This window comes from Gouania willdenowi, chromosome 15 (genome assembly GCF_900634775.1).
Source record: "Gouania willdenowi chromosome 15, fGouWil2.1, whole genome shotgun sequence".
In the NCBI taxonomy this organism is placed as follows: domain Eukaryota; kingdom Metazoa; phylum Chordata; class Actinopteri; order Blenniiformes; family Gobiesocidae; genus Gouania; species Gouania willdenowi.
Window position 1 is genome coordinate 4,762,489 of NC_041058.1, and position 26,782 is coordinate 4,789,270.

The window sequence follows — 26,782 nt, forward strand, 5'->3', positions numbered from 1 at the left end:
ACAGAGGAGTAGTGATTTTAACTAGTGTACACAACGAGAAGAATGAGTGAGTGGCGTTTTGTGTCCGGTAGTCCGGCCTAAAAAGCAGTCATGTTAAATTGTAAAAATTCTGGTTTGTTTTTGTGTCTTTCTCCGTTTCTCTGCCTCAAAACATGTCTCCCGTTTCCTCTCAGCTTTGATTGATCAGATGCCGTGTCTGTCCATCCTGAGGGCGGAGCCTCCTTGTGTGTTCAGTTGGCTCAGTGGTTGTTTGAGAAGTGAGGAGAACCTGCCTTTTCCATACCTGCCTGGCATCTGTCAGAGGACAAGGCTGCTGGTTTTGGTAGGATCCATGGAGTTTTGGATTTTAACAGATTGTACAAAGTGTATGATTTTGTTACTTCTCTACGAACCAAAGCTGTATCTAACTTATGATATATCAGTGATGATTTGTAAATCAAATAATAAAGGGTATAGAGCACAGTTGAATAGTCACCTGTTGTTCAAGGCTATTATACAATTTCTTACAATTTCTATATTGTATAAACTCAAATATAATCTGAATGTCTATAGTTATGGTGCATCTTTAAACAGACTTAAAATTATCTAAAGCTATCAAGTTTTTAAAAAAATTGTGTACTTTTTTTTTGTATTTTAAATCTATTAATGTCTTGTTTTATATTTTGCTTGTTCTTTTATCTTCCTCTCAGAGCTATGCCCTCTACATCCTCGGAGATGAAAATGCCACAACGGTCAATGCAACAAAGTACCTCGTCAAGCTTTCCGCAGGTATTTTTTGTATTTTGAGTTTCCTTGTTTCCTTTTTTTCATTGTCTGTGTGTACATTATTGATCGTAAGCTCCTACCACATGCCACTAGTGCCACACACGGCCTCAGGGCCTAGAAATACAGTTTAAGAAGACCGACACACGCATGCGTTTGACAATAAAGCCAATACGATACTGAGGAAATGTGTGCTGCCTCGGGTAATAATTAGCACTTTTGTCACCGATGATGTGGGTGTTTTAAAGTGGATGCTTTTTTTTTTTTTTTCTACCATGAATATAGTGACCTTTGTCAGTGGCAAAAGAAAAGCAGAGACTATTGTATATAAACAGTCCCCACAGTATTCCACTCACTGGAAGCATTCATTAGTTCATTTTGTGTTTAAATAAATGTAAAAAAAAACCTTGAATGTAATGTACAGAAATGATAAAGCTGTTTACATCTCATACATTTATATTTTCTGTTTTTTATTAGGCCAAAAGTCCTGTGCCATTGAACCACAGTCAAGAAGGTAATTCAAGCTTCCACAAATGCATGTGTAAATGCATGTATGTATGTGCACAATGTACACATTTTATTGCAGTAAAACTTGCACACCTAAGGCCAGTGTTTTTCAACTTTGGGGTCGCCTGAAATATCTAGTAACTGATAAAAAAACTGAAAAACAATTACTGATAGAAATTGTATTTTTTAAGTTTTGTATTTATCATTATTTTACAAATGAAAACAACTGTATTCTATACTTTCAATTTGTCAAATATAAATCTAGTTAATAATTATAATAACAAGAAGACAGTCATCAACATCCCCCGCCAGATTGGTTGTCATAACTCACACCCTTTTCCTAAATGTCCTAAATCTAAGAACGTAGATGTATACATGAGAAAATATTATCACATCAGAATATAAAATTACTATCTATCTTAAACGGTTTCTGAGGAAAGCTGTCCCCTTGAACTTGGACGGACGGACGAAGCTCAAACCTATATCCCCCTTCCACACTTAAGTGCTTACACTGGGGCCTAATGCAGTTGTTTCCAACCTTTTTTGGATCGTGACCCCATTTTGATAAAGGATTTTGACCCAAGAGACATTTTTGATTGTTTGTTAAACTGTGTTACAAATACAGAATTGCCAGTATTAGTAAACAACTGTGCCAGCTCAGATATTTTTATACTGCATTTATTATTATCCCCGCCACAAAGTGTGGATGGGGGATATAGGGTTGAGCTCCGTCCGTCCGAGTTCAAGATGACAGCTTTTCTCAGAAATCGTTTAAGATAGGATAACCAAATTCAGTGTATGGCTTCAGGGTATCAATAATCCTTTAATAAAATGGGGTCAACGATCCAAAAAAGGTTGGAAACAACTGCATTAGGCCCCAGTGTAAGCACTGAATAGTTAAAAAGAAAGAGTAATTCTCATTTGTGACCATAGTAGACCTAATAATTACCATTTTTTCCATCATTAGATAAGAGGTTTCTTGTTACTAAGATGATTTATTTCATATATTTATTCATGTAGAGGTTTTTTCTTGGATTTCTTTCTTCTTACGTTTTTTTGAGTAAATCAAACCTCAAATCATTTCATCTCCGATTTTTGGTGTGTATAGGTTGTGTTTCTTTATGAACTTTACTTGTAGTCTTTAAAGTAAATAGAATTTCAATCTTGTATACTAGTTGGATCTGTATTATGTGTTGGAATGTATCACATTGTGGTCTTCACTCCAGGCAGAGCAGTGTGGTTAAATCTTCTACCGAGGGTCTTGCTGAGCAGCTGGTGGTCTGGCTTGCATCTCAAGGTAGGAACCATAATTGGTTTTAAACATAGGTGCATATTTGTGTTGTCCGTATCACTGCGGTTCACTACTGTACAGCATTGCATCTAAAACAATTCTCTTGTTAAATTTTTGTTGCTGCGTTGCTCATTTAAATGCATTAGTTGGGCAATTTCTCATAGTAAAGACCACTTTTTGTATTTCACTGAATATTTACTTGTTTCACTGTCGTAGGATTCACTCTGAAGGATTTGGAATCCGTCCCTTTCGGCGTTGCGTTGCCCATCAGAGAGGCCGTCTATCGATGTCGCGAGCAGCCAAGCGCTGATTGGTCAGAGGAGGTGTGCGTGTTGATTGGCCGACAGGACCTGACCAAACAAGCTCACAAAATGACTCTCGCCAAAAGTAAAACTGTAAGTGCTTGGGGTGCAGACTCCCTCACATCCATACAGCCATATTTATATGCAACCGTTTTTTATAGAGTCAATGTTGTAAATCATTAACTTCTGATTAACCTCAAGGAAAGAAGATAGAGTTCCATTATCAGTTCATTTATATCAGAACTAAATCTAATCACCTGTATTAGTTTGCGGTTGCATAGCTTTTAAATATAAAAACTCAAAGTTTTTCTACATTATTCATTAGGAATTATTATTAATTAGGCTATTTCTTTACATTCTTTGTGTTCAGGTTCACAAAAAGTAATTTCTGCCATTTCTCTTTAATTATTAAACCCTTTTTTTTTAGTCGACTTCTGTGTTTTTTGAATAATTTTGTATTTTTTTTGTACATTTGTTTATTTGTGTATTTTCCTGGCAGTGAGTATAAAGATTTTCTTGTGACATCTTCAGTCTGTAGGCTCAGGTCTGTCCCTGGAGCCTCCTGTGACCACTGAGGCGGATGAGGAGGAAGACGGAATGTCCGACATAATCCAGGAGGTGAAAAACTTTTTCTGGAACTTATTATTAGATAACTTTAGTGTGTCTTCTATTACCCTAAGTAAAAAAAGTTGCTTAATGCTCACTCATCTGATGGAATATTAGTCTATTCTTCCTTCTCATCATCAGGTCACAGGACTGATCTGGAGTCAAGATCTGAGGGTGGAGGAGGTCAGGAGGCTCTTACAGAGTTCCAGGCACGTCCGAGTCAACGTTGCCCAGTTACCAGAGGTTTCTGATCACGAGTATATTGAAGTGAAGGAGAACAAGTGAGTACAAGTTTCTTCTTTTGGTAGATTCTAAGCCAAAGCTTGACGTTTAAATTTACCCCAGTGTGTGTTTATGTCTCCTGTTGTCAATATATTTGTAATCATTCTGCTTTTTGTGTCTCTGTTCAGGCTCCTACAGTTGTGTCAGAGGACCATGGCACTCCCCGTTGGCAGAGGCTTCTTCACTCTCTTCTCCTATCACCCTGTACCCACTGAGCCGTTACCGGTCCCCAAGCTTAACCTCACAGGTGATGCATTGATGCTGCACCATGACTCTCCTTTTTTTGGTTTTTGATTTTACAAACATATAAACACACATACATGTATATAGAAACAGGAACATGCAACACAATTATTCTGGCAAAAAACATCACAGGTCAGACAGCATGTATTCAAACTAAAAAAAAACACCCTGGGATTTTATTTATGATGTTCTACATGATATATCATACAACACAAAATTTTGTTACATTCCTACAGATAAGTAGCATCTATGAACTCAGTTAGGACTTTCAGTGTTTACAGACTCTTTCATTTGCTTGTTTATTTTTCTGAATCCAGGCCGAGCACTTCCGAAAAATACAATGCTGGATCTAAACAGTGGTAACATCGATGTTCCTCCCAACATGACCAGTTGGCCCAGTTTCCACAACGGAGTAGCAGCCGGACTCAAAATAGCTCCTGCATCACAGGTTGGTATGAACGAAGGAGCATTGAACACATTCTCAACTTGAAGAGCGGGAACTTCCTGTGCCACATACAGTAAACAAAGCAAAACAAAGTGTTTTTAATAGCATGTGTTTTTGATTCACAAGTTATCTTTTACAACTTTTAAATATAGTTTAGTTTTGAACTGAGTCAGCTTCTGTTTAGAAGTGCTCAGTATGCAGTAAACAATCCTCCCCTGCCTTCTTCAAATTACAACTGTACATAAAAGTGTTTTTTTTCCTTTTTAAGGTGGATTCAGCCTGGATCGCCTACAATAAGCCAAAAAGCCCTGAGCTGGCAAATGAGTACGCAGGCTTCCTCATGGCCCTGGGCCTCAATGGACACCTCACCAAGCTTGCCACGCTCAACATACATGACTACCTCACTAAGGTAAACACTAATCACGCAGAGTTTGTGCATCACAAAGTAAACTGAGTTTTAGGCCTTTGTTTAGTTTACAGTAGAGGTTGCTGGAAAATTGCATGTACACTTTGCTCCAGTCGACTCGGTTTGTTCTTAAATGGCTTTTTGAGTCTGGAAGAAAGTTGAAGTGAAAGTCCCTGAATGGGTTTCAGCAAAACTAAATAACTGAAGTCTGTTTTTACTTTAAGGGGAAGAAAAACCAAACTGGTGTCTTTTATCTAGGATTATCCTAGCTAATGTTAAAATCTTTTTTTCTTTTTCTATTAATAAATTGTTGTAATTTCTAATAATTCTACTGTTTTCCATCTACTTCAGTCAAAATTATGGCCAATCTCAGCTAATTTTAGACACAGCGAAAGGTACCCCATTGAAAAAGCATCAAATCAAATACAATAAATCACTTGGTTTAATAAGACCAAAACCAAAACGTTTAATTTTAGGCTAAACCAATGAGGACTGTAAAAAAAAGTTCATGCAATTTTCTCAGGTGGAAAATTGCATGACACTTTCATATGTTCCATTGAGTACCATGGTTTTGTTTGTGATATAAATGTCATGTCAACCTAATTCACTTAAAAGGATTGGATTCACTGAACCATTTTTACTCAAGAAAACCTGTATTGGGACAGTTTTAAATGGATATGATCTGAATCCCAGTTCTTTGAGTTGTATATCTATATTATCTGGAAACTTTAAAGATAAATAAGACAAAAAGTATAAAATTTTCTGTTATTATACAGTATGTAAACTGTGAAGTGATGAATGAAACCAGTTAATCAAAATTACCGGTAAGTTTGATCAATAGAAAATATTTCTAATAAATAATAAATAAAAAAATAAAATAAAAAAGTGTTTAAATACGTTGCAAAACAGGCCTAAAAAATCATCAGTTATTTACAGCTCAATTAAGTGAAACAGTTGACAAGGGTACATGTTTAACGAAAGGTTTTTTTTGGCTTATATTGTGAAATAAAGAAATTGTTTTCATTTGTTAGAGCTTGTTGTAATGTGTTTGAATGTATAAAAATACTTTTATGTGTCATTTTTCTCTTACAATGTAATAAAAACGATGGTCTATAAATAGAGCAGTTACGTGCCGCTACTGTTCATGACTGTTTGACACATGCACATGCAGGGGTCTAATGAAACCTGTCAATCACTGTGACCCCGGGTTGAAGATAATTGGACGTCTCAGATGCTAAAGGTGTTCAGTATCCAGGGGCTCACATCTCACTGCAGGATACAGAGTTTTAAAAAAGTCAGAATCTAAATTAAAATGATGTTAAAATGTTACTTGTATCCAAAATGATGATTATTTTGCTTGGGTTTCTATTGTTCAATGAATGCACTTTTCTTTGTTCTTGTTAGGGCCATGAAATGACCAGTATTGGGCTTCTATTGGGAGTTTCTTCTGCCAAACTGGGAACAATGGACATGTCAATAACTCGCCTCCTCAGTATACACATCCCTGCCCTCCTCCCACCCACCTCCACTGAGCTGGACGTACCACACAATGTACAGGTTAGAGTGAACGAGTAAACGTGACGTGTACGTAGGTCATGTTTACAAAGGTTTTGGAAAATATCTGTGTGATGATAGTTATGTATATTAACACATTAGGTGATAACAGTGAAATTAGCTCTGTTTGCTGTGCAGGTTGCTGCTGTGATTGGCATCGGGCTGGTTTACCAAGGAACAGGACACAGACACAACGCTGAAGTCCTGCTGTCTGAGATCGGTGTGTGTTTCTGTGTGTGTGTATGGAATGCATAATGAGCTGTTTCAAACGTGAATAAAAATTAAGCATACATAAATGTAAATAAAATACAGATGTATTAAAGGGGACATATTATGAAAAATCCACTTTTGCAGCGTTTTTGATTAACTCGAGTGTCCACCAGCACACAAAATGTGAATTAAACCCATGCAGTCCTTTGTTTGTGGTCTTGTGTAAGTTTTACAACACAGAGAAAAATGCTCCGTTTCAAATTTTCTCAGTTTGTGACGTCACAGGCTGAATCGGCTGTATTGTTTCCCGCAGAAGAGATAGGCGGGGGATGGGTAGGAAAACGGAGTGCTCTGAAAGAGCTGGTTTTTACACGGTCATAAACCTCCCCTTTTGCTTGATTCGTGTTAGGTTTTGACCAAACCCCAGCACAAATATATAATTTAGACCACAGGGAACTGTTTTAAAAGGTGGAAAGTGGGTATTATTTAATGTTTCTGTGCTGCTTCCAGGTCGACCTCCAGGACCAGAAATGGAGTACTGCACTGATAGAGAGTCCTACTCACTGGCTGCTGGACTTGCCCTGGGTATGGTCTGCTTAGGGGTAAGTCAGACATTACAATATAATAATAAATGATTTGTATAATCCAAGATAGATCATTTGTTCTCACAGAAAGACTTAAATGTAATATTATTTAGCCATTTTTACTGCTTTATAACGTGTCGACTGTCGACACAAGTGCATTTCTGCAGGTAAGAATTAATGTATGATATAATATAATACCTGCACACAGTGGTGCTTGGGGTTAGGGTCTGCTTGTTGAGAAAGGATTGGAAGTAAATGTCACACCACAAATTCTTATAATTCATCTTCTTTATTGCTTCTAGACGTAATAAAGTGTTTAATTGTTTACCGGAATTGTGAAATTTTAAAAAATGCCTTGATTATGGGCGTTGCTCCTAGAGTAGTTAAGGCACGCCCAGTGACAGCAGCCCCGCCCCCACCCCGCTGCACAGTTCCTCATGGAGCTGTCCATCAATGCTCACTGAGGAAACCTAGTCCCTCCTCCCATCTTTTATAGGAGGGCGGGTCCAACAGTGACGGTTAGTGATGTCACTGACCTAATCTCAGCCAATAGAAAAATTAAATTGCATTAGCCAGCGTTTAACCCATAGAGGGCAGTCACTGACATTTTATAACTAAAAACGCTAAATGTGTGAAGAGTGGGACTCGGATCAATAAACTACATTACTTCATACCTGATCATATATGTATTCAGCATGAAAAAAGTAGTTTTATGGTGGACTTACGCTTTAATTGTACATTTTGGCATAGATTGAGACCCAGACTGTTGATTGTGTCTAAAAATATTAATTTAATTTCTTACCTTTACTTTTTGGTCTTCATACATCAGTACTGTGGAGTAGTGTTTTCTTCTTTCCTTGTTCCCCTCTAGCATGGCAGCAACCTGATTGGTATGACAGACTTGAACGTGCCTGAGCAGTTGTATCAGTACATGGTGGGGGGGCATCGCAGAGCTCAGACTGGGGCCAACCGAGAGAGACACAAGTCCCCCAGCTACCAAATCAAGGTGAGTGGACAATGGACATTTTGGTATCCTCTGAAGAAGACTGGCAGTTGACAGTCAAAACATGTCAGGAGGATCAGAGTAAATTTCCTGAAAAACAGATGTTCGAATAAATGAAACCTTGACATGTTATTCAAAAATAAGATAAAAAGAACTTCTTGATTGTAATATATTAAGGGAAGTAATATGTTGGGTAAAAAAAAAAAAACTAAATGTTTGTTTATGTGAAAATAAGATAAACACGTAATTCAATTATCAAATCTCCCCCAAAAACAAAATAAAATCTACACCTTAATGGTTTTTTTTAATTGTTTTTATTGTGGCGTTTTATAGGAATTAGTAATACAGAAACAAAACACAAAGGCCACAAGGTGCATCAGGTATTTGTCTATGCCGAGGTTATGATGGATCATATCTATAGGCGGGGGGGGGGGCAAAAGAAGAAATAGAATTAAATATATAGAATCACATTGTGTGTAACCAGGGCTTTAAATTAACACCCGCCAACCCGCCAATTGTGGGTAAAAATTAACTTTGGCGGGTAACATTGTAGCGTTACTAGCCATTTTGGCTGGTGAAGAACAAAACAAATACCACTGCGTGTGTTTGAATCGGCAGGCTGCAGAAACGATGCGACAAATCATTGTTGCCAGATTGGGCTGTTTTTCCGCCAATAAATTTGAGGGTTTTTGTGTGTGTTTAAATTTTAAAACATAATATATATCTGGCAACACTGCTGGTTGTACTAATCCTACATTTCCCATGAACACCATATCTTGACGTGTCATACAACAATTGGGTCCGTCCTTTCGTTAGCGTGATTGTTATGGTTTGGTATCGGAGAAGACAAACGGAACGGCTCAAAACAAACAATAGGATCTGAAATTAAGTTGTAAAACTAGTTAGGAAAAAATTAACAAACGTGGAGAGATTTATCGGGTGTTGAAAAACCTAAACTTCATAAAAGGAAGGTTGCTGCCGACACGGGAAAATGAAGATGAAAGAGGAGTTTTATTACTAAATGGATGTCGGGTCGTGAGTGGCTGGTATTGGACTATTTGTTCACCTTTAAAATGTGCACTATACAGTTTGTGTGGAGTGAGATTTGTTTACAGTTGAAGAGCATGCATGTTATTAAAAAAAACAATTATCATACATGTAATTCTTAGTGCTAATTACTTCTATTCTAACTTCAAACAGTGTTTCATGGATTCAATTTTCATCTGAGTTAAGTTTGTTTATTAATTTATGAGAATATGCTTTATAAAAGGTTAATTTCTCTGACACACCCAATGTTCCATATTGTACCTTTTAAGCATTGTTAGAACATTGTTTTTAAATTAAATGTTTATATTTTTGCCATTTTTATGTATTTCTGCAATCAACTAAAATAAAAACTATTTAAAGAAACACTTAAATTTATTCTGTGGAAAATTTGGTTGGCTGGTAACTTTAAGAATATACTAGCCATGCTGGCTGGTGATTTAAACAGTTAATTTAAAGCCCTGTGTGTAACATATACAATGATGCAAAAATGATTAGGAACATAATTGATAATGTTGACAACAAAAATGTGGGTAGACGCGTCATTCAATGTTGTAAATTCATGATAAAATCAGGCCGGTGGCTGCTTTCTGCTTCATTTTGGTGCAGTGTAGCTTTACCATTTACATTGAGAAGAAGAATTGTGCCATAGAAAAAGAACCAACCTAAAGTCTCAAATGTTTGGGACTATTTAACTGAAAACGTATACTATACAACCTGAGGTACATGAAACTTAACAGTAATGTGTTAGAATCAATTTACATTATTATTTATGTGAATTATATTAGGAATTGTATTTTTTCTAATGAATTTGAGAAAACTGTACTGAAAACTTATTGTATGATCATATCACCTCATAAACTTTGAATGGTTTACAGAAAGATAGATTTTGCACTCATAGGATACTTGTTGTTAAAATTGATCATTGCAGGAGGGAGACACGATAAATGTGGACGTAACCTGTCCTGGAGCTACTCTGGCCCTCGCCATGATCTACCTGAAGACCAACAACAGGTGAGCAGAGCCACAACTGATAGATTTTAAATCCAAAACTGCTGCACGAAGACACAAAACGACATTTAAAAAAATGTTTTTTACAATAAAATGTGGTCTGTCATTAAAATGGCTGAAGTGTACTGTGTCCACACACATACAGGTGTCACATTACACTACTGTCAAGAGGCCCCTGTCCTTTTTCGAGTTTTTTCTGCTGTTTGTTTGTTGAGAGGGTGTTGAAGGAGCACATTAACACATTTTTTTTTTTTTTGTTTTTTTTCACCAGGTCTATTGCTGATTGGCTGAAACCTCCAGATACCTGGTTCCTCTTGGACTTCATCAAACCTGAGTTTCTTCTGCTGAGGGTCAGTGTGAGGCTCCGTTGTGAGTCACATCATTTTTTCCCACCTTCCACCTAATCGGATACGCCTGCTTTGCTCCCTCTTCATCCTCTGCAGACTCTGGCTCGATGTATTATCATGTGGGATGATATCCTTCCCAACACAGAGTGGGTCGACAGTAACATACCCCAGGTGAGAAAGTGGACGGCACAATTCCCTTAACATAGAGGGTCTAACATGAGGACCTCCAAATAAATCCCTAAAACAATATTAACACTTGATTTGAGGCTTTATTTTTGTAGTGGTTTTAATTAGGGTTGGGACTTTATCGCATTAATTGCGATTAATTAATAACAGAAAGAAAAGCAAAAAAAAAAAAAATTCTTTTTTTCTCTCCAAACAGAACAGAAATACAATTTCAAACTAAATTCATCAGTTGGTCTGATTATTTAAAGTCAACTGTTTTGCAATGCTTAGTTTTCACTTCTGTTTTTTTTGGTTTTTTTGTTTTAATACACAAAAATACATTTGTTTTAGAAAGTTAACAAAAAATCCTAAAAACCATGAATGTAGACAAAACAGTTGTCTGAATAAGTGAAATCTCAACATATTATAAAAAAAATAAAATAACTTGCTGGAATTATTACACGAAAGTCAAGGACACATCAAAGCGATCAGCAGATGCCTGTGAAGAAGACTGGCAGTTGACAGTTGAAATATGTCGGGCGATCAAAGTAAATTTCCCACCAAAAATGTTGTCTGAATAAATGAAACATTGAAATATTATTCAAATAGAAGATAAAGAGAACATGCTGGAATTATAACGTGGAAGTCATGGACACATCAAAGCGATCAGCAGGCACCTCTGAAGAAGGCTGGCAGTTGACAGTCGAAACATCTCAGGAGATCAAAGTAAATTTCCTGAAAAACAGTTGTCTGAAAAAAATGACACTTTAACATATTAGAATTAGATTTGTCAGCTGACATTAAGATATTCTTTTTTTCTACTAGTTTCTACTCAAGGTTGTTTTCTTTGCGATATCGTGACAATTCAGATCTCTGAAGTCTTTTTGAAGTTTTTTGAAACAAAAGCAAAAACTAATTTGATCAAGTATATTGTGTTTTAGATCATGAGAGGGAATTTTGACCCATCTCAAGACATCAATGAGGATACAATGATGTGAGTATTTCAGCCCAATTATTAAGATGAAGTTCTTAATGCATTTATTTTTTATTTCTACCTTTTTTTCTAATTGTTGCCATTGCTCCCTTCATCAGGCAAGCACAGGTTTACATCGCTGCTGGTGCGTGCATGGCCCTGGGCTTACGATTTGCAGGATCTGCCAACTCTGACGCCTTCGAATGCCTCTACGTATTTGCCCGAAACTTTGAGAAAACCATGTCGTTTCCTAACGCCAATGCAGTGGTATGGGGTCATTTTTGCTCATTTAAATTTGTTTATTTATTAATTTTTTTTAGAAGTAAGTGGATTCTTATCTTTCCCGGCATCATCTTTCCATTCAGCAAACAGGCTTCTACAACCTACAGACAGGTCTGTCAATGATTCTGCTGGCCATGTCCATGGTGATGGCCGGAACCGGCAATTTAAAGGTTCTTCAGCTCTGCCGATTCTTCCACAAGCAAACCGGTGGTGACATGAACTACGGCTTCCACATGGCTCATCACATGGCGTTGGGTCTGCTGTTCCTGGGAGGGGGCAGGTACGTCCGCTCTACACCGCTCTCTATCATTACATTTAGTATTATTTATTTAGTATTGCAGTGTGTACATACATTACATTTCACATCTGTATTCATTGCTCTACATCTTGGTCGTTAAACAGTCATAACAAGATTGAGCCATTTTATATACAAGACCTCAATACTTCTCTTTTTTTTGTCTTTTTCCTTATTTTTCCAAACTGGGATATATTGAACTAAAATAAGAAATAAATAATTAAATTAAATTAAATTAAACTACATTACATTACATTACATTACATTACATTAAAATAAAATAAAATAATGCCAGGCAGGCAGGCGGGCTCACTGTTTTCTATATCCATTGACGGGCATTTTATTTATTTTCTCACAATTGTTAACACAGATTTGGTGAATATTACTAAGGGAATAAAAGAGGAAAACACTGTGTTTTCTACACCTATTTAGACGAATCAGAATTATCTTATTTACCGAACTCTAACTGTAGAATCTGATTAGATTTTATTTATTCACGCAACATTTTTTTAACAAAGTTTTGGTGAATATTACTAAGGGAGCAAAAGAGGCAAACACTTTATTTATGATCACACTTTTTATTATTTATAATAATCACAGTGCTGGCTAATTTGACTCTTATCTTATGATGCAGCTTTATTTGTGAAATGAACATGATGTACAGTGTACAGCTTTTTTTAAACTGTGGCACCACGTGCCATTTATTCCAGGTAAATCAATTAGTTTCCTTCCTACTGATTTTAAGCAGGAATAGGCTTTATTAAAAGGCGAGTTATTATACACGTATATCTGTTCACTACGCTTCATAAATGCAGCAAAAATAAGTTGAGGAATAATTATGCATGCACATGGACAGAGTTTCTCCATCTCAATACAGACGAGTAGCAAAAACAGAACAAAACCAGCTTTTGTTGGCTGTGATATTTAAAAACTGGTGACATTTGAAAACACAAATCCAAAGCAGGTTCTGAAAACCACTGACCTTGGCCTTCGTATTTCCCACTGGAAACAATTGCTGCCACACTCTGATCACATGATGCAAAAAATGTCTCTCCACCAACACTTGTAATCAGATAAACCTTTGAATATATTCCACTCACATTTTTGCCAGTGCGTAGATTTACCTGTGTTTTACCAAAGGTCTGCACAGGTTCTGAGGGCACATGACCAAGCAGCTATTTCAGACAATTTTTTTTTTACTTCTTTTGTTTGTCATTATTTTTATCTCTCATTCAAATATCATCGCATTTTTTTCTTCACTTGAAGCCATTAATGCTGCAAATATTTTTGTTTTCCTTTTGTCCACCATTGCTAATGCTAACCTCTGCCAGACGACCTTTTTAGTTTCGGCTTTTTGTGTAAACTTTGGCATTTTCGGACTGATGGTCACGACTGGGTTATTCCATGTCATTTCAACAAATGGTCCACTCACTCATGATGATGTGTATTATTAAACACCCCCAAAAAGAGAAAATGGCAAATGTTTATAATAAATATTATGTTTTCAAAAACAAATGTTTTTCTGATGCAATGATTTTTTTTATTTTATTTTTTTATGGTGCTTAGTGAAATACTAATAAACAATAAATGATTATGAGATAAAAATGGAGAAGTCGAATAAAGAAAAATTTATTTTATTTATGTATACATATATCCCAAGAAATAATTATATTTATGCTATAAATTAAAACAGAAATCAGTTTTTTTCTTACATTCCCACATGCAGTTATGCGGTTTTTGGATTTCGAGAGCGTGTCACCCAAGAACCAATGCATTAATGTGACTAATTATGAGTGATGTGAACAGTCTATGTTCATAGCTCAAAGATGATCAAATTACAGGGTGCTGAGACATATGCTAAGTAGTTTACTGAAGGCCCAAACATGTTCCAGACTCAAACCCTGACAAACTTTTTTCCAATTTTGAGGGGCTGACATGTCCACCAGATAGAATGTATAGCACTTTTTATATATTCTGAGAGAGTAGATGGAGCTGTATTAATATACCAAATTTCAGTTTCCTATGTGATGTAGATCCTGAGATATTGGAAGCTAAAAATGGAAGTAAAATAAGGACAAAATCAACTGTACCCCATCACTAAATTGGCCATGCCTCACAAAGTATTAATCCAATCAAACTAAAAATTTACAATATAGCTATTTAATAATCACAAAATTGTGTAATTTACCCACTTTAAGGCTGTAAATTAATGAATAATAAGGGCAACCCTCAAGTGCCCATTAAATGAAGAGCAGCAATATTTACCCTGCTGACCTTCACCAAGTACTCTTAAATCTTTGAGGCACTCTGCAGCATTTATCACCCCACGCGTTATTTTAATGAGCTAATTATGGAAAGTACACTCATAACTGTCAGTGTTCATGTGTAAGACGATGTGTTGTGGCTTGTAATGGTTTTTAAACAGCAGAACAGGGGATTTCTTGAGAATAATTGTGATTGTGAAAATTTCTAGTGACCCAGAGACATTTTTTTTCTAGAATTACCATAGTTTTTGATCATGTTTGTTATACAGTGTTACAAATACAAAGTAGCCACGATTAGTGCACAAAGTGACAAGATATGCCACCTATTTTTTATATACTGCATTTTGTTTGAGAAAGTGAAAATATGGAATGCTTTTGTTTAAGATTGTGTGTGGTAAAGAATAAGATATTTTTACATTTCTTTTTTCTCTTTTTTTCATTTTCTTTTCCCTTTTTTCACTTTTTGTCCATTTTTGTCATTATTATTCACTAACAATAATAATAATAATAATAATAATAATAATAATAATAATAATAATAAAATATATATATAATTTTAATCAGCAATTTTTCATCAATTATTACACATTTCATGCAACCCCATTTTAATTCCAGGTGACCCCACTTAGGGTCACGACCCCATGGTTGAAAAACCCGGTTTAATGCTACAGTTTTTCTTTCTTTCTTTCTTTCTTTCTTTCTTTCTTTCTTTCTTTCTTTCTTTCTTTCTTTCTTTCTTTCTGCCATTTTTGGGGATGATTGGAACATACTGAAGAGTGATTGATGTTTCCCTTTTTCTAATGCTGAATATAATCTTTATTTAGGTACACTCTGAGCACATCCAACTCAGCCATTGCTGCCCTGCTGTGTGCCTTGTACCCACATTTCCCTGCTCACAGCACAGACAATCGGTAAGGGCGTCATTTCAAATACTCTGAGCATTGGGCAGCTACCCTGCAGCGTTTGGGGATATTAACCTTTTACAGCAAACTATTTAGGATAATATGTGTATTATAAAAATGATATTAATGGATAAGATTGTGGATTATGTATTAAAAACACATTCCTCCTCAGCTATCACCTGCAGGCCCTGCGACACCTGGCTGTGCTGGCTGCAGAGCCTCGCCTGCTCGTCCCTGTGGACGTCGACTCCCTAAAGCCATGCTACGCCCTGTTGGAGATCACATATAAGGTCAGTACTGTGAAAGGGGCGTGTTCTTCTGTTGTCATTTTTATGCAGAAGAGTAGAATGGCGAGAAGACAATAATTCTACTTGTTCTGAATAAAAATACATTGGTTACTACAATTTATTCTTAAAGGTGTAATCGATTTGGTGATATATTGCGATATTTCACTGCACGATGATTGTATCGATTTAAGAAAAAAAAATGTGCAAATCAATTTTCTTAATCCTGTTTTTTAACAGTAAAAAACATTTAGTTGTGGAAACGCCCGGTGACCTTGTTGAACTTCACTCCTCAATGCATTTTAGCTTGGAAGTTGGTTGTACTTTCTTTTCATAAAACATACTGGACACTTTTAAAGATAGATGTGGTTACTTTTTTGTGTCTTTTTTAGAATTGAACACAATCACAATCTTGTTGTAGAAGCAAAAGTTAATTAGACCATTTGATAAACATACCACTTGTTTTTGACATTGGTACATTTACGTGCTCTCAAGTTAAAAAAGATTTAATAAGTTGTATTTCATACTATTTTGTACTTGTAAAGGTGAAATGTGCAATTATTGATATTGTGATATATCGCAATGTATATCGTATTGTTTAGTATCGGGATATTTTGTTTCATGGCATGGAATCATATCGTCACATTCATGGCAATGCACACCCCTACTATATTGGTACTACGATTTGGTGAAAGCTGAAATTTGTAGTTATTAATATATAATTATATATCGTGTTGTTTAGTATCGAGATATTTCGTATCGTGGCATGCAAATTGTGAATGCACACCCCTAAAATGTATATACCACATTACGAGTACAATGTGAACATATTTGAGTTGTATTGAAAACATTTATTATTAATACTGATTTTGGGAGTTAATTTCACACTAACCTAGAGGGATTCATTGTAGACGTTGTTGTCCTTTGAGTAGATGTTAGAGGCTGGAAAAAAATGTGAAAATTAGAGTTTTGAGCCACCTTGAAAATTACATTAGTTCTGTTTTCAAACAGAAGAGGTACTGAAACAATTTTCAGCCTGTGGGGGTTGATGGGTGTGTAATCTTTTGATTCTTGTCTCACAGGCGACCAAGTGGTACGACGAGACGACTGTGGATTTAATGGCACCTGCCATGCTTCCTGAACTCCACCTGCTGAAAAAGGTGAAGTCCATTTACAACATCTCACATTCTTCCAACATCATCCTCATTAACGCATCCTCTTTGTTTCTATCCTTTGTTTTTAGGTGAAGGTGAAGGGGCCACGCTACTGGGAGCTGACTGTGGATCTCAGCAAAGAAACACAGCACCTAACGTGAGTATTAAGAGAAAGTTGCCTGCTATTATTAACTCACTCACTGCCATTGATGTAAACATATGTCATGTCAAATCCAAACGCTCGCTGCCATTGACGTAAAAACACGTGAGACAGTGTGATGGAGTTCTCTCATAAATATCAGGCTTCTACTATGATGTAGTGACCAACTGGTGCCATGTAGGTGGCAGCAGTGCACCTTTGGGTGAGAGATTAGCCATGATTATCACCATCGCTGGGGAGGGAGAAGCCAGGGAAGAGGCAGAAAATGGCGCTACAAAGGGATATTGTGAAGTATCCAACAGATCACACTCCAGCAGAGCATGTGTGGAGCTCAGTGGACTATTGAGAGTTTTGCGATCGTGAGAGAAAACGATATACAAACCGGGCCAAACAGCGATACTCGGCATGTTGCAGAGGAGGAGGACTTTGCGTGTGGGAACTGAGGGGAGGGGGAGACTTGGAGGACGGCCAAAACACAGTAAGCAAACATACAACTTTGATCCAGATAGCAAAATAATAATAATAATAATTTTGCCATTAAAAGCCTTTTTTGTGTGAAACTTGCCTCTATTCAACTGCTGATTACGAAAGAACGAAAGAAGCTAGAAACTTTTTTGTTTTTCTGATGAAAGTAGAGAGTCTAATTTTTCACTTTTTAGATTGTCATAGTGGTCTATTAAAAATCAGTCAAAATGCTCTAAAATGGCTGGCAATGAGGGGGGAAGCCGTTCTGAAAATGGCTGGCAATTATTGAGTTAATGTAAATAAATAACCAGTTTCTCGGCTAATAAAACCACTCGTGCTATCTTTTTCAGGGACATCCTGTCCAGAGACGGTGTTTTATATGTAAAGCTGCGAGCGGGACAACTTCCCTACAAAGAAGATCCACAGGGTTGGAAGAGTCTATTGGCCACCACCGTCAACCATCGCCACTCAGGAGTCAAAGCATTCAAGGTGAACACGGGAGTATTGTCTATTATGTCTAAGCATTCAGAGTATTCTGTAAAAGATATAAAAGTTAACTACAAAAACAGATGGATCCACTGTTAAAAAGGTTTTTTAATATTTCTTCATTCCAAAGCTTCAGTCATAATGAATTATGCATGATTGATTAGTGTGATCACATGACAAAAATGCTTATTTTTTCCCCCCAGATAAACAAATAACAAAGGCGTTAGAGCAGGGGTGTCAAACTTTTTTTATTTCAGGGGCCAAATATGGACCAGTTTGATCTCAAGTGGGCCACACATTTTAGGCAGAAAAGAAAGCAATTTTATCATTATTCAGCCCTTTAAATTCAATGTAAAGTAATGAAAGTTACAGACCCCATCACTTCCACAGACAACAGACAGAATAAGTGTATATTAAATGATTATTTCCATAGTTTTAATTTTCTGAAGGAGATGTTTCTCTTTGTCTCAATTATTATATGATATGTTTCAAGCACAGATTGTTATAATGCATAATAAAGGTGATTGACTTAAGTCACCACTAATTTCAGATTGTTTTTAAATTTTGGTATAAAGAGACATCAACAGGACAACAATGATGTGCAGGGCTGCACTAATGTTGTCCTCATACAATAATAATAATAATATTAACAACACCTACTGCACACACCACCAGAGAAGCTTCCAGTGAATATTTTACAAATCTGAGTTCAGTGATGTTGACAAATATTGTGTGACAATAAAGAGTCATAATTATGATTAAAAGTTATGATTATATCATAAAGTTTATAAATGTCAGATTTGTAAAAAGTCTTGAGACGAGTCGTATTTGATACAAATCCACAACTATTAGATATAAATTCAGATTGATACACCTGTCGGTCATTAGTAAAGACAAAATAAAACCTCGATTATGCTTTGATTAACAAGTTAAAACTGGAAAAACTGATATATTTACGGGAGGTCATTGGCTCATCTTGAAAGCTGTGACTGTTCCGGACTGTTTTATTTGATCTTTCAAGTCATTCCACAGATTAACACCTCTTACAGAAATACATCGACTTTTTTTTTTTTTTAATTTGTTCTAGCTTTTACTTTTTTGAAAATGCCGGTTCCTCTGAGGTTATACTGACTTTTCCTGTGTTAAAAAGCTCCTGGATGTGAGGAGGGAGAAGATTATTATGTGCCTTGAACATCATTACCAATGTGTTAAGGTCAACAAATTTCTTATATTTAGTTCCTAAAAATGTGTCTATGACTAATTTAACTGCCTAAAATGCACTTATTTTTGCCTGATTTAAAAGTAATTAAAATGTAGGCTATGCTTTACAGATGACAGAAAATAAAAACAATGATATAGTCTGTTAACTCTGCCTAAAAGCTTTTATTTGGTGTGATTTGGAAAGTATCTAACATGTGTGTATGTTTTCAATAACACATCCATGAAACAAAATTGCTGGTTTACCTATTCAGGATAAGATAATGTGATGCAGAAATGATGATTAAAATAGTCAGGAATGTTAATTTATGCACAAATTGTGAATTGGGGTGCGATGGTTTGACATTTTAAGAAGAAAAAAAACGGGTCACCAGAAACAAAGTTTGGGAACCACGGCTCTAAAGGGCCAGATTTGGCCCCCGTCCTTGAGTTTGACACAGGTAGTGTAGACTAGAGGATAGTTCTTTAATAGTAGCGTTATTGTACTCTCTTTCCCTTTACTACTACTGAGATCAAAGTAAAATGAAATGTCTTCCTCTGATCTCCCCCCCAGTTTTTAGCCCTGACAGGTTGCCACTGGGGGGCTGACAGGCTATTACTGGTTTCCACATGGCCCCAGTGTTGACTGTCAACACATCTGAATACCTGAAGGGGAGAAGGCGCTAGCTTCTCTTTCTCCTCATTACTTTTTGACAGTATTTTTCTCTGTTTCATCCCTCTGAGTTTATGTTTTCCATGTTTTCTTCGTGTCCTCCTGCAGCCTGAAGCCATCTCCACCTTCACCTCCGAGCCCACGCTCATATCCTTCGCCGAGCTCTTCTGTAAGAAAACAGAAGGAATGAAACACGTGAGTTTTACACACACGGAAAAGGCCTGAAGTCAGTCTGAAAACTTCCCCTTCATGCTGCCAGGCTATTGCTCCAGTTGTTGTGGGTGTGCTGTAGTTGATTATAAGTGTCTCCGCTGGTTTCACCAGGTAAAGTGAAGCTAATTATATATACAAAGGGTCATAGATGCAATTAAAATAATTTTGCTCATTATTTCTACTCTCCTTACTGATTACAGTTGCTGATGCACAAAAATGTAATTCAAGACGATTGAAAAGAGCCGAATATACATATATTGCTGCAAGAATAAGCTGATAATATGTTAATCACACACTTGGAAACTTGTGTGTTGTTTTTAGACTGGATGTTATTGTTTATAAATACATTTTTACACACCGGGCGAGGTCTTCACTGGTGAAGGTTGTAATTTTAAGATTTATAATAGATTGTCCAGAGCTAAATCTGGTCAATAATCACTTGACTCCAATTTCCTGAGCAGAGAGGCTGCTTCAGCTCAACGTCGCATTGATGAGTGGGATTGCACAGAGGTCACTGGTTACAGGATGTAAAACCAATCGGAAGAAAATTAATCATTATGTCGTGTAGTAGCTAATAATTTAATCGTGCTACATGTAGAGGGTTTCTTATTTTATACACCTGAATATACGCGGTATGGAAATTGTGATAATTTTTGTTTCCAAAGCAAGTAATTGAAGTGATTTGCATCATGGGTGTTTTTAATGTGCTGTGAAATGACACCAATCATAGAACTGAACGTACTGCCGGAATCTCCTGTTTGTCTTGTTGGTGGAAAAAATTAAAAACTAATAATTATTTCCAGTTTCATTGAAAAAAAAATATGTTAACTGCAAAAATATCACAAGTTAGAGTAGTTAGACTTATACGGAAGAGGATTAGGGCCACACTGGGAGAAAACAAACAGAGCCACTGGAAAAAAAACAGATTCAGTAGTTGAAAAATCTAAAAAAAAAATCACAATCATATAGTTATCTTTTTTTTTCTTGATTTGTTTGTTTGTTTGTTTTTTAGTCTTAACTTTTTTTCTAATCCTCAAAAAACAGCTGCTTGGTGGAACTGTGGTGTGTGTGGGAGGAGCTTGCAGGCATGGAAAACAAATAGTTAAAGGAGCATAGAGCAGGATTTGAGAAAAAATAAACATTTATTTTAAGTTTTTTTTTAATGCTAATGTGTGATGCAGCGTTCTGAATCAAAGAGAACCAAAGAGAAACAGTCACATGAACAGCGAGTAAATGAATAACCGCGTCACAGTTATAGTGCGGATCGGGCCGCATTTTCTCGTCCAAGTTCGACCCAACAATGAAAAACTTTTAAAAAAGGATTTCTCAAAGAAATGACATACTTGTTTGTTTTAGTGGTATGTACCGATTTTATTAACAAACAACTATTTGATCTTCAGATAATTTTTTGTTTTTTCCTCTTCCATAGACTTCCTGATCCTGAAACAAATATTTATGACTGAAATGCAGTTTCTATGATTATCTTAAATAACCTTAATTCTGTCACTTATTTCCATTGACTTTCTCTGTAAAACGAGATGCGTCAAAGGCTGAGAATGTGTGTACTTTTTTTTTGGTGTCTGTGTAACATCACACGCAGCAACACTGTGACACTGTTTCAACATGTTTTTCTTTTTTTTGTTTTTTTTATCCATGAAGTCATTGTTTGTTATTTTTAACAGAGAGAGGACATTCAGGTCTTGTTCTCAGCTATGCTGTATGAGTGTGTGACTCAGGAGTGTCCAGAGATGCTGCCCACGTACATCGCTATTGAACAGGTAACACACACACTCATTCACACGCACAGAAACTAACACACTGAATGCTGAATGTGAGCGCCTGAACTTTAGCATTAAGTTGAGTTATTCAGGCGTTTAATCAGAATCAGAATCAGAATTCCTTTATTAATCCCAGGGGGAAATTGCCTACGTTACAGCCACTCAAGAAAAATCACAAATAAAAGAATATTTAACAAAGATGAAAGAAAGAAAGAATAAATGTTATTATTCAATGTTATTTACACTGAACATAATTTTTTCAAGCATATTAATTTAACTCGACTCTTCACCCTGTCATATTTTACATTCAACTTTCAAAATTAAATGTGAAAACTACACATATAGAGGCTCATCAAAGCAGTTCTAATGCTGCTGAATTTCACGTTTTTCATCCAAACTCATCTTAGTTCAGGGGCAAGTATAACGACAATATCCAAACAATAGGTGACAGGGAGTGACTATATTTATTTGATTTGGAAAAATCTTCTCAAATAATTTGATAGATGAGCAGGATTTTGGAATAAATTAGGTTCATTTGACAATTTCAGTATAAAAATTACTGTGTCATACAAGCATGGGAAAACTACCAAACCCTGCAAATAATGTAGAGTATCAAGTGACAAATTCATTGAAACTCCACTTAAATAAACCTGTTGAAATGTTGTGTATTATTTTGCATGGATGCCAATATTTATATTTGGATATGATACAGTGATTTAAAATTACTCCAAATTTCTGCTTAAGTTTAATAACTAATTCCCATTAAAAGTTTCTAATTTTTGTGTATTGCCAAAATTCCTGAGCTTAAGTTCCTGTGAAAATGTGCCAGATATTTTTTACACCCCTTTGCAACCCAACTAAGATATCCACAACTAAAATATTTGGTAATTTACACCGTTTCTCACCCATTTTTCTTTCCCCTGCAGGCTGATTTGGATGTTTTAAAGGGCCGGGTTTTGCCCCTCGGGTCTTGAGATTGACACGTGCTTTAAACCATTTTGTAAGAAAGCTTTACTGATGCAGTGACTGTAGGTTTGACTACAAGGGACAGATAAATACCTTTATTTATCAAGTGGCAGCGTTATTAAGATAATAAACCTTTTTTAGTGCTAAAAATATTTATGCAATAAAATACATTTATTTAATTGCAATAAGAAAAGAAAGGATGCAAAAGAGAGGAAGAACGATAATTTTTTTAATAATAATAAATAAAACTGATTTGGGAAAGAAGGAAACATCATGGAGTTTAAGTATTTAAAGTGTGTTACCGCTGTGTTTATGTCTCTCAGGCAGTTCGAGCTCTACGTCAGGGGGACCTCGTGCAGACCTTCTCCCTGTGGCAGCTGCGTCTGGTGGTGGAGCTGTGGGACAGTAGGATGCAGAGAGCTCCGTCTGACCGCCCAGACACCCTGCTCACGTCAGAGTTTCTGCCTGTGATGAAGAACGCGGTGGACGTCACACTAGACAGCTGGCTCAGAGGTGGGAAAGTACCAGAAGTACCAGTGTTCTCACAGAGAGTCCAGTAACATCACATGTATGTTAGATTCCCTCCAACCATCACTCTGACCTCTTATAGCAGGGTTTTTCAATATCTGAGGTTTTTAGATATCTGAGCTGGTGCTTTTTGTCACTTTGAGCACTAATCCTGGCTACTCTGTATTTACAACACAGTAGAACAAACATGATCAAATAAAATAAATAAATGAATATATAAATAAGTTACATTTTTTAAAACGTCTCTGGGTTTACCAGAAATTTGTGATATCAACATGGGATCATGTCCCAAAAAAGGTTGGGAACCACTGTCTTACAGCATGGTTTAATCAGAACTGGGACCCTCTAGGATCTGGAAAATAATATTTTTTATCAGATAAAGACACGATGAAGGCCTCAGAGGTCATTAAATCAAAGATTATTTGTTCGAAAAAAAAAGATTTACACTGTGGAAATTGCGGCTTAAACGTTTGTTTTGATCTCCACTGTAAAACAAGTTTCTCGCATTGCATTATGGGATGTGGAGTCCAGTAGACAGATGCATAGAAGTGTTTTTATTTTATTCTTACTTTGATTTCTTGTGTTTGGCCCCCCCCAAAAAAAAACTCTGCCAAAGTGATTCCCCAACATATTTCTGCTGTTTTCATGAACTGGAAGTTACGTTTATTTTGAGGTTTACGCGGAAAGATCCAAATCTAGCCAATAATGAATTACTCGCGAGATGAAAACACACTTTTGTGCGTCATTTTTAACCTTTTACATCTTTTGAGGAAATGGTCTTCGATTTATTGAACCATGAGGCCTAAACTATGTCTTCGTCTGATTAAAAAAAAAAAGAAGAAAAAAAACCGATCGTCTCAGGCAGCTATAAATAATTAAAGAATCACTCATCTTTTTTGACATTTGGGTTTATCTGGAGCTCATTTCTAGTCGGTGTCAGAGGCCGAGTTTTTCTCAGGCTGGTCGTGTTTGAACATGTTTTTCTCTGTGGAGGAGGAGGAGCGTTAATGGGACAGTTTAAAGGCATTAAACAAACTGTGTGAGCACCCAAGCAGACACACATTCTGCCACTAACCCTGCACACACGCCTACAGTAATAGTTGCATACTTACTTTGAGGCGTGGGAAATACTTCAGGCACTCAGACATTTCAAACATGCTGTTAGTTTTTTTTTGTTTTACTTTTGCCTCATGGCTCCGAGTCACAGATAAGAAGAAACCAAAACTAAAATGATTTCAACTATCTTAATGTGTCCAGTCTCATGACTGAAATTGCATTAAGAGTTTAACTTTACACCCTTTAGGAGAGTGCTCTGCTAAAGTCACAACTATTAACTCATTCAGTGCTAGCTGTTTTAGAGCATTTTGTCTGATTTTAAAGACACAGAATATTTTGTACTATGAACATCTGACATCTGAAACCAGATTCTGAAAGATTAAAGTCTCTACTTTCATATCAGAAAAAAAATGTTTCTTGCTTATTTAGTTCTTCTGTAATCAGCAGTAGAATAGAGGCAAGTTTCATACAAATCGCCAATTTGTGACAAAAAGCTTAGAAAAACGTCTTTTTCTGAAAAACTATTAGTGACTTTGAAGCATTTTTTTTTGCTTTAGTGACACCTCAACATTGTTTCCTTCTATAAAACTACAAAAACAACACTGAGACCAGGCTTTTGATGGCAACATTATTATTATTATCAGAACTGAATGGATTTCTTACTGTATTTTGGCCGTCCTCCAAGTCTCTCCCCCGTCATTCTCCACACACGCAACTTCCTCCTCATCCCGGACACGCCGAGTCTCACCGCTTGCCCGTTTTTTTTTTTTTGGTCATTTTCTCTCACCATCGCCACACGCTAAATAGTCCACTCAGGTTCCACACACGCTCTGGTCGAGTGTGCGCTGCTGGGAACTTCAGCATCAGCTTTCGTAGCGCCATTTTCTGTCTCGTAAACTCCTTTCCTCTCCCTCTGAGCTCTGCTCATCATGGGTGATCGCTCATCCAAAGGTGCTCTGCTGCCACCAGTTGGTGACTACATCATGGTACAAGTTAGATATTCACCGGAGAGCTTCGTCACACTGTCTCCTCGCAACCCCAGCCAAAAAACACAAGTGACGTCTATAGACGTGAATGGCACTCAATGAGTTAAAGGTTCATGGGTTTAATAATATTTCAAACATTATTACAGAAATGCTGCAGGCAGTAAGGGCAGTTTTCTTGCGCTGCAAACTTCAAATTCAGTTTAAACTACAGTAATAAGCCTTTTCACACTCTCGGAAATCTCGCTCTTGTTCAGTTCTCACGCATGAGGTCAAAGGTAAAAAAAATAATCATGGACCTGGTTTGTGAATGGTGGACCTCGTAAATTTACCTTTTCAAAGTGAGAACTCACACTGTCCCATCAAAAATAATAATAATACATTTTATTTATAAGCACTTTTCAAAATTTCAAAGATATTTTACAGTTATTAAAACAATTACACAAATAAAACTAACAATAAAGGTAAATACAGAAAATACAGGAGTAGGAAACAGAGGAGATCTGTTGGTTTGATACTGCTTCTCTCATCGGTTTTACAAAAGCGCTTGGATATGTGCGTCATTCCTGGGTTGAGTCTAAATTCTGTTTGCTGGAGAGCCAGGTAGTCTGTGTTTTTGTGCACCAGGGGTCACCTGTGTGGAAGTGAGGTGACTGCCCTTGCTTCCATACTGCTACTGAGCTTTTTAAAAGTGCTCGGATCGGAAAGTGGCATCAGCGGAAAACCCTGGTCACCTCCTCGTGTCTGAATATGTGTAATGTTAATAATATAAACACTAAAGATTTCTGGAATAACATTACAAACGCTGTTAGCTTGGAAATATCAACAGAGTGAACAAGTTTCTTGACGTTTTTATTCCTCTCGACCTTTAACTCCCTCAGGTCGTGCATACGCACTTCCAGAGTATGAAAAGGTTTGTTGTAATGTTCTTGTTTCTTTTTCTAGACAACAGCTCAGTGTTGAGGTCCTACATGAAGAATGAAGGCTTGTCCAGAGAAGCCAGGTCTGTGATGTTGGCTTGTTTTTTGGTGTATCGCTCTATTCCATCGCTGAAGAACACAGACGCACTCCTGCAAGGTAACAAACCTGCTCACACCACAGTTTTAGAGTTATCCTTAAATATAACCCAGACACACACTGCTTTCCAGCTTTAATAGGGATGTAAGGATATATTTTAAATTGGCTGAAAATGTATGCAAATAAGAGCGGATTCAAATGGATACAGCAAAGTATGTTCATCGATCCGCTGCTTAAACAATAGGGGGCGCTGTGACTGATCTAGTGCTGCTTGTTTAGACGTCACGGTCTCTGGCTCAGTCGCACACTCAGGGCTGAACCAAGAGCAGCGGTGGGAGAAGTTC

General features: G+C 36.7%; 1 protein-coding gene across 1 annotated transcript in view; it reads left to right on the forward strand.

Annotated features, from left to right (window-relative positions):
- The window catches only part of anapc1 (anaphase promoting complex subunit 1), a 55,270-nt gene that overhangs the window by 27,560 nt on the left and 928 nt on the right, over window positions 1-26,782 (forward strand). The window contains exons 24-52 of the mRNA XM_028467861.1: window positions 174-322; window positions 690-768; window positions 1,240-1,276; window positions 2,496-2,566; window positions 2,777-2,955; window positions 3,394-3,480; window positions 3,610-3,749; window positions 3,879-3,997; window positions 4,311-4,441; window positions 4,707-4,847; window positions 6,249-6,401; window positions 6,537-6,618; window positions 7,119-7,210; window positions 8,064-8,198; window positions 10,171-10,253; window positions 10,522-10,600; window positions 10,694-10,768; window positions 11,704-11,756; window positions 11,855-12,002; window positions 12,101-12,297; window positions 15,401-15,487; window positions 15,651-15,768; window positions 16,845-16,922; window positions 17,006-17,073; window positions 17,892-18,030; window positions 20,006-20,092; window positions 21,793-21,888; window positions 23,178-23,367; window positions 26,367-26,498. Coding sequence (XP_028323662.1) covers window positions 174-322; window positions 690-768; window positions 1,240-1,276; window positions 2,496-2,566; window positions 2,777-2,955; window positions 3,394-3,480; window positions 3,610-3,749; window positions 3,879-3,997; window positions 4,311-4,441; window positions 4,707-4,847; window positions 6,249-6,401; window positions 6,537-6,618; window positions 7,119-7,210; window positions 8,064-8,198; window positions 10,171-10,253; window positions 10,522-10,600; window positions 10,694-10,768; window positions 11,704-11,756; window positions 11,855-12,002; window positions 12,101-12,297; window positions 15,401-15,487; window positions 15,651-15,768; window positions 16,845-16,922; window positions 17,006-17,073; window positions 17,892-18,030; window positions 20,006-20,092; window positions 21,793-21,888; window positions 23,178-23,367; window positions 26,367-26,498 — 3,225 coding nt within the window. The remainder of the gene's footprint in view (window positions 1-173; window positions 323-689; window positions 769-1,239; window positions 1,277-2,495; window positions 2,567-2,776; window positions 2,956-3,393; window positions 3,481-3,609; window positions 3,750-3,878; window positions 3,998-4,310; window positions 4,442-4,706; window positions 4,848-6,248; window positions 6,402-6,536; window positions 6,619-7,118; window positions 7,211-8,063; window positions 8,199-10,170; window positions 10,254-10,521; window positions 10,601-10,693; window positions 10,769-11,703; window positions 11,757-11,854; window positions 12,003-12,100; window positions 12,298-15,400; window positions 15,488-15,650; window positions 15,769-16,844; window positions 16,923-17,005; window positions 17,074-17,891; window positions 18,031-20,005; window positions 20,093-21,792; window positions 21,889-23,177; window positions 23,368-26,366; window positions 26,499-26,782) is intronic.